The 12,799-nt window shown below is 34.1% G+C and overlaps 1 protein-coding gene and 1 long non-coding RNA gene across 8 annotated transcripts in view; one reads left to right on the forward strand and one right to left on the reverse strand.

The window, feature by feature from the left end:
* The window catches only part of LOC118192095 (cell adhesion molecule Dscam1-like), a 1,228,438-nt gene that overhangs the window by 690,872 nt on the left and 524,767 nt on the right, over nucleotides 1-12,799 (forward strand). For all 5 annotated transcript variants that reach the window (XM_085823258.1, XM_085823260.1, XM_085823262.1 and 2 more), the window contains exon 11: nucleotides 10,511-10,693. In XM_085823258.1, coding sequence (XP_085679384.1) covers nucleotides 10,511-10,693 — 183 coding nt within the window. The remainder of the gene's footprint in view (nucleotides 1-10,510; nucleotides 10,694-12,799) is intronic.
* The window catches only part of LOC146995306 (uncharacterized), a 170,746-nt gene that overhangs the window by 42,653 nt on the left and 115,294 nt on the right, over nucleotides 1-12,799 (reverse strand). The gene's annotated exons all lie outside the window — the stretch shown is intronic.

Here is a 12,799-nt window from a genome sequence, read left to right on the forward strand (position 1 = left end):
TCTAGTTCCACAAATGAGATTGGATTTTACTTAGGATGTAGCTGTAGACAGTGTTTTGGTTCTTTATACGCAGATGCTTTTGCTATAGAATTCTAATTAGCTCAATTTAAATAAATTAACGCGAGAGAAGCGAAAGTTTGCGAAATGCGAGAGAGTTGTAAGGATGACTAAAACAGAGAACGTTATCGATTGCTAATTTCAGGTGTGTTTACTTCGTGAATGTGATGATAAAAATTTCATTTATTTTATTAGATTCTGGTTTCTAATTTACAAATGCTGAACATATCTCATATAAATTCTTAGAGGTGCTTAAATTACTTAAGTTATCGAAGTGCTTTATTGAATATTATGAACAGTTTGAAATAAAAGTTCTTAATGGAAATAATTTTAGAATTGCAGAATGTTAGGCATGTTCTTAAAATTAATTAAAAGACACAAACTTTCTAAGACGCTTAGGCACGAGCTAACATACTTTCTGAATGTGTATGGATATTTTTCTTGTAATTAATTCATCGGATTACATATATTTGAAATAAAATACTAACTTTAATTTGCAATAGTCTTTTAATTAACAGACCAAAAGAGGGTTGGCCAGAATGGACTATAAGGCGCCGTTCAGACGGTGGTATAAATGTCATAGAGGCATAGATATAAAGCATAAAATAGTGGAATTCTGTTCACACCTGCAAGACAGGGTCTAAACTGCAGCCAATTAAAGAGAAGATAAATTTGTGCATGCGTGGATGTCTTTACAGCTTCCCCGCTTTGTTTCGCGCTTATACCAAGACGGCACAGAATTGAAAAGTTTGAATTTTATGCCAAGACCCTTATACCAATTTTTGTGAAGTAACAAGGTTTGGTTACCTAGCAACGAAGCTCGGCTTAAACCTGCTATGACATTTTAACCACCATGTAAAGGGAGCCTGGTGGTATAAGTTTCATAACGGGTTTAAAGCGAGATCCTTTCAAACGATGGTACAAGTGTCATAATGGGTTTCATCCGAGCTTTGTTGCTAGGTTACCAGTCTTTGATAAGTCACAAAAACTGGTTTATGGTGTTAAGTTCGAAGTTTTAAAGTCTATGCCAACTCGATATAAGAGTTGACCAATGTCAGCTAACGTGTGAAATCTCTTAAACGGGAAAACAGAGCAGGAAAAGCTGTAGACACATACAACGCATGCGTAAATTTAGCTTCTCTAACTGGCTAAAGCTTAGACCCTTTCTGGCAGGTGTGAACAGAACTCCCTCATTTTATGCGTTATGACTGCCTCTATGACATTTATACCAACGTCCGAACGGAGCCTTAGTTTTGAAACAGGATATTGCGTCAGCCACTATAAACACCTGTATCACTTTACAAATTGCTGCTAGACAGGAAGAGAAACACGCTAATTTGACAATCAAAATCGTAAAAACAACATTGTATTTAGCGTAAGTAAATTGAAACACTCAATCGATTTTGAGGGTAGCTAAAGGTCCCTCCTCATCAGGAGAAAGAAATACCTGGAAAGAAATAAAGGGGAAGGAGTCTCAGAAACACGTGGTCCTTATCAGCACTGCACGTGGTTATAACTGGATTTTTAACCAGAGTTGCACTCGCCGCCTATTTTTACTGAGCCAGGCTATCTGATCAAGCATAAGAGACAAGAAAAATTAGCGAAGTTAAAAATAGGGAGCGAGAGGAGCGAGATTTGAAGTTCAGATTTTGAGCGTGAAGGTGCATTTGCCCCTCGCTCCCTATTTTTAACATAAAATTTCTTCATTTATTGGGAATGCCGTACAAGAAAAAGGGTAATTTTTTTTTCCCCTTTTTCTGCTTTCTCAGTAAGTTTCCAAATCCTAGACGTGCGCTGGTTTCGCAGTGCAAGCACCATCCGCAGATCAATGGGCAAGAGTAAATTTCTTTTAATTCGAATATTATTTGTCTCTAGAATCATAATATTCGATTTCTAGAGTTTTTTATTTGCAACATTATAAAAATAATATCGGCCTCAGTAAAGGATTAAATACTGAAAAGTTCTGAAAAACCCACCCTTATTCTGTAAACTCGAACTTTCGGAAACTCGACAGTATCTCTTTGCGGAACTCTACTGTAGTAGGATTGAGAGTCTAAAGATTTAAAAGTAATTTCTTTTTATGCCTACTATTAGCTCACACTCTCCCTATATCTTGTTCAAAATTTTAGTCTTTAATGAAATACTTTTTATTCATCTATTAATGTTCAAATACATCTTTTAAACTTGTAGTGGATGATACTTGATGTTAATACAGTTTTTTCGCATATTAATTTTTTTAAGTTTATTTATTTATTTATTTATTTATTTTAATTTTTCTTTGTTAACCTAAGCAGGAATTTAATTGTTTTAATATTGCTTGTTTAATCTCAGTTTTCTAAAGAATGATCTTTTAAGGAGGTTCATTTTGCGATAGTTTTTGCTCTGCATTTCCTAGGAGATAATCGAAATTAAAAATTTATCATTGAATTTATAAACTATAAGCGAATTAGCCGTCTAAGTTTACGAGCATGTTCATTGTTATTTATTATCTTCTTTTTTCCGGTATCTTTAATCGTTGTGCTCCATATTATTTCAAATTTAAGAAATAGATTTTTATACCATATTATTAATTTCTAAAATTCCTTCCATTTCTTCTTTCTTTTAGAACCGTTTCGAAATTCTTTCCATTTCTTAATTTAAGAAAAGGTTATTGCCGCCCAGATGGTAGAGTGGTTATGGAAGCCTGACTGCGATACCGTAGTGCATGGATTCGAATCCCGGAGAAAGCAAGGTTGTAACTGTTCGTCCCTTCATAGGAGGCGAAGGTGGCCCACCTATTAGGTGCCTCCATAATAAAGAAACCACCACATCTGGCCTTGTATAGATCAATGGACTGGGTTACAGTGTAACTGTTCACAATCTGCCATTGAAAAAAAAAAGAAAAGGTTATCATAGATGGTGATTCGCTGATAATTTCCCTGGACACTTCAAATTTAACCCCGTTCCTGAGCTTTTACGAAAGCGACGTTTTCCAAATGCTGTTTCGAAGGAAGAATCGATGTTCATACATAAATTTCTGAATTTTCTATTTAGCAATTTTTTTGTTTCTTATGCCTTTTTATTGTTTCCTATTCTTCCATTTGTGGCAAAGAAGTATGTAACCACTAACAGGATTTAGAATCTTCAGTGAAATCGAATTGGGTTTTCTACTACTTTTAAGCCGTCTTCTTTACTAAGGATTTAAATAATGCATTTTCTTGATCATTGTATCCAAAGAAAGAAACAGAGATGCCAGTATAAAAATATGTTTAAAAAAATTAGATGCTGTAGCTTTTTCTAATCCAATCTCCCTTTTGTCTCCGATACTGATTCAATATTCTTCCAAACAAACACACACAATATACGATTATTTGATGTTTACTAGTCTTATTCATTTCTCTTCAGAGAGATTAATCTAATGCATTTAAGTTAAGACTTATCTTTCCTTTCCTTTACTTAAATTCATATATTTCTTAAAGTTTCATAATTGCTTTATTTGAATATTCCATTCAAATTATTTCTTCGTTTTTGTGCACAATATACGGTAGTATTGTTCTGAACTAAATTTTGTATCAAAAAAAAAAAAAAGAAAAACAGGAGAACTAACATGATTGTTCATATTACGTACATGACCTTCCTTCACTGTGCTCTGTCATTTGATATCATTGCTTTTTATTGAAATCCCCGTTCATACTTAAAAGTCTTTTTAAGGGAAAACGATATTTTGTTGCATTTATTGTTATTCTCTCAAACCTTGTTATAAGATCTCTATTAGATATTTACCAAACGCGCCCCCATCAGATGAACGACTATCAGGAACAAGGATTTAAAATAATATAATTATAATATTATGCAATAATATGAAGAAGAAAGGCCTTTTGCACTGGTCATCAAAATTAAAGGATTATGACCAAAAAATATGCTCACAAACTGTTTCAAGTAATGCCCAATGCTGTAATTACGTATTTATGTTGATTAAATACAATTGAACTCAAAATTGCACTTCGCGTACGTTAGCGCCTGAAAATATGCAAATTCGATGAGTGATAATATGGTGCGCAATGGGGTTACAGCCGAAAACATCGCAGCAAAAACATCGCAGACGAAAACGTCGCGGAGAAAACAACGCAATGCAAAAACGTCGTGCTACAAAACATCGTGGGAGAAAACATCGCAAAGAGAAAACACCGCAGCTCTAAAACATCGTGGTACAAAACATCGTCGTCGAAACTAAAGCGCTTCAAAAACTTCTCAGTTTGAAAACACCGTCGTCGAAAATATCGTGGTAAAAAATAAAGTATCTACAAGTCATCGCATGACGATAACATCGCAGACATGCTTTTTTCAAACATGCTTTAATAACTGTAAATGGATATTCCCATAATGATTTGTGAGCGCAAGATGGAAAGAAGAATAATTTTTACTTTCATATTGTTTATTAATTAATAAATTTTTGCTGAGAAAATAAAAAGGAAATTTAAGCATTGAAAATTAATGCAACTTATAGCACTTAATAGAATTTTAAACCGACATAGTTAACTAACAAAAGCCATTAATAAATCATTTTTTTTAAAGTTTTTACTGGAAATTTTTCATGAAAAGTATAATCTATAAGTTGCATTTAATTTTATATGCTTAAGTTTCCTTCTTACTTTTTCAGAAAATATTTATTAGTTAATAAAAAAATGTGAAAGTAAAAATTATCCTTCTTTACACCTTGCGCTCACAAATCATTATGGGAATATCCATTTACAATTATTAAAACCTGAAAAAAAAGCATGTCTGCGATGTTATCGTCATGCGATGATTTGTAGATACTTTATTTTTTACCACGATATTTTCGACGACGATGTTTTTAAACTGCGAAGTTTTTGAACCGCTTTATTTTCGACGACGATGTTTTGTACTACGATGTTTTCTCTTTGCGATGTTTTCTCCCACGATGTTTTGTAGCACGACGTTTTCGCCTTCCGTTGTTTTCTCCGCGACGTTTTCGTCCGCGATGTTTTTGCGGCGATGTTATCGGCGGACACCGCGCAATGGATGCATGTTCGAATTCCGGCCTGTAGTGTTGTTTAAAGTGAATGCGGCTTATTAGAGTGATCAGTATTCAGTAGTTATGGCTCAAAGGCATCACGTAAGTGAAGGTCAAAAGTTGTGAATAATTGGTAGAATTAAGAGAGGTCAAACATAGAAGATCCCCAAGGTTAGAATATCTCTCAAATAGTCATATCAAGAGTTATGAGGCTCTTTAAGCACTGGATCAGTTGACAGACAGCCTGGTGATGGTCAACCAAGAGCAACAACTGCATCAGAAGACCGTTCTTTGTCATTGTTGGCTCGAAGAAACCATGAAACAAATACAAGAGAATTAATTTATACCTTCAGGCTACCCCTGGAACTCGACTCAGCCGTTCTTCTCCTGTTTTGAAAGCTTAACGTGGTTGGACTGTATGCGAGAAAAGCAATGGTTTGTATCCCACTCACTCCATCTTCTAGATGGGCCCGTTTACACTGATGCTGTCACATGTTCAATGGAGCCAAGGCGACTGGGCCCGAGTATTGTTTACTGACGAGTCCAGATATAGTCTGAACAGTGATTATGGATGTGTTTTGACATGGAGAGAGGAAGGAACACGCAATTTGCCTTCCCTTGCCCGTGAAATATCTCGGTTCTACGATCGCGGTTTAATGATTTGAATAGGAATCAAACCTAATGCCTGCATCGAGCTGCAAATCATTCAAGGTGGTTCTGTAACGTCTCGGAGATATGTAGACGAGATATTGGAATTCAAAGTTAGACAGTTTAGGGGTGCTGTTGGCCCAGAGTTTTTGCTAATGGATGACAATGCTCGACTTGTTCGAGTATATGTGGTGTCCGAATACTTGGAAACAGATATATCACTCAAATGGACTGGTCATCTTACTCACCCAACTGAGCAAGTTTAGCATGCCTTAGGGCTCCGAATTTCAGCCCGGCAGATTCCTTCATAGACGCTCCAGCAGCCCAAAAGTGCACTTTTATAAGTATGGCTTGCAATTCCACAATACTTCGTCAACACTTGGGTAAAGACTATGAGATCAAGATTTGAGGTATGCATATCTTTCCGTGGTAACTATACGTCATATTAAAGAAAAATGTTTTTCACAAGAGGAACTTAATTTTTCCATTATTTTTCAGTATTCATGAATTTGGTTTTAATTTCAATATTTTGAGAATAGTGAAGAGCCAAACATTATAATTTATGCTACTAATGCTTTATTACAAATTTCTATTAACAAGTTTTCGTTAAGTATCCGTTACGTCAACAGCATTTAATTTTGATGATCAGTGTAAATAAACATTGACATTTTATTATTAATTCTAAGTATTCGAGATATAATTCAAATAGTGTGTATTTCCTTTAATTATTTATATGATTTTACTTGCACACATTATTATATACACTTTAAGTAATTGTTTGAAGAAATAAGCACCTTCTGATTGATTTTCTTTTTGCTTCAACAACTTAACATGTTTTTTTAAACATTTCAACGAATATTTTTTTAAACTAAGAATATTAAAATATGCTTCAGAAAGATCCTAAAAATTTTGCGAGATCCAATATAAACGTTAAATAATATATCAACGTTAAATATCATCGCAATTTCGTTGAAATTAATTTACTATCTCAAAATCAGAAATCTCAACACTATTCGTTAGCTAAGAATTATTTGTATAGTCGAACTTCCTCCTCTCCTTAAGAATCGTTCTTTTCTGTGTTTGTAAAATCAAATATTTGCAAAAACTCAAACACATTTTCTCAGCTATCAAAATCCATCCTTTATCGATTTAGGGAAACTGAATCTAAGACGGAAAATTGGATTTCTGTTACAAATCGTTGCACTAATCTTAGAAATATTTTTCGATAGTTGGCCTACACATGATGAATTTATGCCTTTTTCTATATACTGTAAAACTCTCGTAATATTTAATACGTGAGTTTAGATCATTTTAAATTTAATACGTCATAGCGAGTCAAACGTTCCGAAATAAGCACCATTCTATCTCTAAAATATGAAAAAGAGTTTCTAAAACACTTATTTTTACGCAAATTTTTCCTGTCGTATAAATTCGGTGGTTAACTTTATCGACAGAGGAGCGTGTTGACATTTTGACGGCAGTTTATTGCATTTTTTATCATCGTCTGTTTTAGTGCGTATATTACAGTATGTATGTTATAGTAATAATCAAACAGACGTACGTAATATACGTACTATTATCTATTATAGTATTTAACCGTTAGATTACAGGCACATCAAACACTTGTTAGCTTTGACGCCTAAGCAACTGCTTTGACACCTCAGCAACGCATTGTTAGACTGCAACAATACATCAATCTTAAATGGTATGGCAGAATAATATTTTTAATACATTACGTTCAAGATTGATTAGGTTATTTTTGATGCGGGAGATGTGAAAAATGAGCAACGCCCTCGCCGGGACTCGAACCTGGACTTCTCGAATACGCGCCAAATGTGCTAACCATTACACCACGAAGGCATGCTTGAAGGAGGGAGAAATATCTTATATATTCCCCCATTTAAAGGGCGACTGGGGATTAGGGGACCCAATCGCAAATCCTGGTAGTGAAGTATCATCATCCACCATCTTTTAATTCTGACGCCACTATAGAGTTTTTAGGTTATTTTTGATGCGGGAGATGTGAAAAATGAGTAACGCCCTCGCCGAGACTCGAACCTGGACCTCTCAAATATGCGCCGAGTGTGCTAACCGTTACACCACGAAGGCATGCTAGAACGAGGAAGAAATACCGTATAACGTCTTTCTTTAAGTAATAATGCTGGTCATATATGGATCCATCTCCAAAGATGTGAGAAAGGTCGAGAACACTCAAATCGCACCGGTCATACAGATCGAATAATAAATTTCTTGTACAGACTGCTATTGGACTTAAGAATAGAGTACCTCTTATAGAAATTCAAGTAACTACCGCAATGAGTTCTCAATACGATAAGCATAATCGACCATCAGACTCACTTTCATATTTGCGACATTTCTTTTCCCCTTCAACGTGACTTTTCAATAGGACAATGCCAATTCTCATACTGCAATGAAAACACCATTCTTCTCACATCTTTTTTCTTAATACTTGAATAAGAGAATTTCTTTTCGGAGAGCGCAAAAATATAGCCTTGTATTCATTTTTCGTTTCTCAGCGACATTTCAAAGAAAATAATATTTATAATGCTGCACACACTACTTAAACCTTATTCCAATTTAATTCCGGTCACGTTTGTATTTTACAAAAAAGTCGTTACAAAAATTAGTGGAAACCCTCTATAAATCACCTGATTTGTTCCCCGTCGAAAATGTGTAGATGTGATAATACGAACAGGCATGAGAGTTTTGCTTCAAAAAACAAGCGTGATGAACTTTGGTGGCAGTTTAATGCAGCTTGAATGACTATCCCACAATACATCCTTAAAATTTTATTTAATTTAATGCTGCAACGCGTAAAGTGAATGATGCAATGTGCTGACCATATCACCTTGCGTAACGCATATTATCTTAAAATGCTAATACATGTCCTGGAGAAAAAAAATGCACACTGCGAAATGAAAAGGACACTTCTATATCTCCCTTTCTATTGGGCCAATTCACGAAATTCAGATTGCGTTTTTCATATCTAGAAAGCGCGACTTAAAATATATATTAGATTTATGTATAGCATTACTCTAACTTAGGTATTTTGACACAAAATCGGACTTTTTCTGAAATAACATGCTAATTTTTTTCCGTATTTCGATTATACGACTCAAATTATGCCAAAGTACCAAGTTTTATAAAAATCGCAAGAGTGATTTTCAAAACATTAGGTCGCAAAATTTTAGATCCTCAATGTTAATTGAATTTGATACATATTTATTAAACGTACTTGATTCCTTCTTCCAGAATTTGAAATTTAGGCTTAATCCAAACATAATTCTCACATTTTTGTGATTTATTTTTTAAAATTTTTTTAGAAATTTTTCGAAAATATTTTTTTATTACAACCCATAAAATTTTTAACTTCATTTTAAAGTAGATGTATTTCTACGTACACCTGCAAAAGTGTACAGTTTTTATTCAAAATTTTATAACATATATATATATTAATTTACATATTAGAGCGTTTTGAAATTTGGCAGTTTTTAGTCCAAAGGGATTTGAATCCCGAAGGACTATTAGTTTCGTTTTGGCATTTTGCGTCGGACTCATAAATGTCGGTTCACTTTTCAAACTGTTGGCACAAAATGTTAGTGTCCTGCATTATATTTGAAGAAATTAAATAATGAAAAATCTGCATAAATGTATGTATATTTCTCGTATTGTGATAAAACAACGGTACATAGAGTCATCGAATTTTGAATAACGTAATCCTCCAACGAATATGAGCATGTGGAAGACCAAATTTGAAATTTGAAATTTGTTTTATGATCGATTCGATTTCCTATTTTTTAAAACTTTGAAGAATTTTTGATTAACAAACTCAAGGATTTCAAAGCGAGCAATGGCAACGTTGTGCAGAAAAAACATTTTTATCTCCAGCGCGTGAGTCTCTGTATCGGAAATTCTAAAGATATTCTCGTTTTAAAACTATTTTGCGATATTGCTGTTGCACTGGATCTTATGGTTTAAGTGCGAGGAACATGATATTTAATAAAGAAAGGTGACACACAAAATGTTAAAAAACGCCCCTTTGGACGTAATTTAAAATCTGAAACATTTCAAATTTTTTCTTTCTTTCTTTTTTTTTTTTTTTTTTCCCTCGGTATTAACGCCAAATGTGGTTTACGCACTTTGTTAATATTATTTGAAAGTATGAACGAGGCCTTTATTTTCTGTTCGTCTACAATGGAAAAAAAAGGAAAATAAAATAAGTTGCTATAAATTAAGAAGTTCGCCAAGTAAATTATACTTGTCGCAAACTGAAAACGTTGCTCCAAGATAAATTTTTGAATTTCTCTGTAAATTTCATACCAAAGCTTACAAAATTTAAAATTTAGGCATAATTTGAGGCGTAGAATCTAAATAATGAAAAAAATTGGCATGCCATATCAGAAAAGTCCGATTTTGTGTCAAAATACCTATGTTTGAATAATGCTAGATATAAATATAATACATATCCTAAGTCGTGCTTTCGAGACATGAAAAACGCAGTAGAAGTAGTAACCCAGTTAGAACGGGAGATATAAGTCCTTATTCTTTTTTCACTTATATTCTTTCTACATGTCTTACTTTTTATAGAACTGTGGTGTGTTTTATGAGGTCGATATTTTTTTCTTGCACGACATCACAAATTGTTTAGTACTCAAGCAATCCATTTATATATTTGTATGTAACGTTTTCAATGAGAAAGATTTATTGGCAAAAATTATCGAAACTAGAATAATTATCTATAATTTTATAAAATAATATCTTCTTCAACAGGCGATGGTCCTACTCAACCAGCAGACTTTAAGAGCGTCGTCAGTAGTTCTCATATGTATGTCTTAGAAAACGGGTCCTTAGTAGTTCGAGATGTGGAAAAGCAGGACGCTGGATTGTACCTGTGTGAAGCAAGTAATGGTGTTGGAACGGCGCTTGCGGAAACCGTCAGATTGTCAGTTAACGGTGAGTTTTCAAATAATTCTATAAATTATGAAAGAATTTTATTTTTTAAAATTGTAAAATATCTATTTTATAGCTAATTTAAGGAAACCTCTTAAAGGTGCATTTGAATTAACCCTTTCAGGACGTGCGCCCCATATACGCATTCCCTAAGAACGTTTCTTACAGCCAGGTGTCCCATCCACGCATCACTAGAGATTGCACTCAGAGGACGGGGAATGCGTATGCGCATTTTAAGCTGGAACGTTTTTCTGAAGGCCACTAGATGGCATCCTATGTCCATTTCTTTTGAAATGAACACAATTTTAGGTTCTTGACCTTGAGTTTGATATATTCTGCCTGACTTTGGTATTTTACTCATTAACTGTTGCGAGGGTGGAGCGGGAGGGAAAGCGTAAACAGAGGTGGGTTCTTTAAATCGCCGCATACTAATATAAACATTCGTGTGTCTGATTTATATCAAATTCCTTTTTTTATTCTATTTTTCTTCCTACTATGTACGGTCTCTTAGGGTTACTTATGTGGAGTTCTGTTATGTTTTGCATTGCATTCACATATATCTCCGTTTCTTCTTTTTTTATTTCGGAAAGCCTCACCTCCAGTCTATTATGGCTGGAAGGCGCTATTTATCAGAGGAAAAATACCCTCGTATGATTAATTAACCATTTACTAACGCAGATGAGAGTAATTATTCATTTTCTAAAGATTTAGAATGTGATACTTTTTCTAAGGGTTGGAAAGTGATACTTTTCTGTGCTTCGAGATTTACCACAGTCTTCATTTTAAATTTTGTTACTTCTTACTGTAAATAGTCTTTATTGTGTTTTTTTATTAATTTTAAACTTTGTTGATGGATTTTATTAATTAAAACTTTGGAATAATTTGAATAGCGCTTCCGAAAATTATTTTACAAGATAAGCAATTAAGTATATTTTCATGTAAAATAAAGGAAAAAACGTTATTAAGTACTAATTTTAACGTATATAAGAGCTCAAGTAATAATCTAAAATGATACCAAATATTACGATGCTGGAAGTGAAACTTTTTTTTTCCCTGATTTTTTTTTTTTTTTTTTTTATAAAATTAGGCTTAGCGATGCAAAACCTCCTGTACGGTGACTGCCTTTAATTCCTTTCCGTCTTGCACGATCGTCTTTTAAACAAAGGTGCGCCGGTGCGAAAGTGTTAATACATATGTGTGTATATCATAATAATATGAGTGAATGAGTGAATGAATAGGTTCTGTTTGTCTCGTCGTCGAAACGCTATATAAATGTGACTATAAGGAATTGCCTTTTGAAAAAAAAGTGCACCTTTTCTAAAAGTATAAGTTAACTCCATTATAATATTTGCTATTATCAGTCCAATTAATCTATATTACAGTATTACTGACACTGTGTACAGGTTGGTATCATTTGCAATTGCACGGAATTCTCGAAGAACTATTTTCAGACATTCTTTATTCGTTATTCTACGCAACTTTCTTTATTCGTCATTCTGATAACGTGTCCTGCATTACGAGAATTCTAATTAGAATATTTTAATCACTATATAATGTATATTTTAATTTTAAAACAGTTATTTTGCGTTTATAAACCTTTCCTATCTCTTCTAGATTCAGCTTACAATTCCTTACCAGAATGAGTTTTTTTTAACCTCGTTAAATGCAAATCAGAAGTAGAAAGTCAAAGTTCTACTGACGTCGAGAGAGTTAGGATTCCTCAATAGGGCGCGTTTGCTCTTTGTCTACGTCTCTCTGTTAGTACGCTCGGGCCGTATTACGTATCTTTTAAGAGCTTCGCTGGCTAGTTTAATATTAAGGCCCAGCTAGGTTAGAATTACGCTTCTGCTAAATCTCTTTAGTTAGTAGTGACGTAGCTAAGGTCGGGCAAGGAGGAACAGCTGTCCCCGGGCGCACCGTCCAGGGGGCGCCAAATGGATGTTATGAAATTTTAGAATGAAATGTTTTCCACTCTTGGCACACAGAAAAGGGCGCAAAATCTTCACTTGTCCCCGGGCGCTGGAAACCCTAGCTACGCTTCTGTTAGTTAGTCATTAGTTAGTTCTTACTTCTTACGTTTTACGTTTACGTTTTAACCCAAGTGGAGGC

This window comes from Stegodyphus dumicola, chromosome 9 (genome assembly GCF_044657685.1).
Source record: "Stegodyphus dumicola isolate Sdum_Otavi_A_Nest chromosome 9, ASM4465768v1".
Lineage (NCBI taxonomy): Eukaryota > Metazoa > Arthropoda > Arachnida > Araneae > Eresidae > Stegodyphus > Stegodyphus dumicola.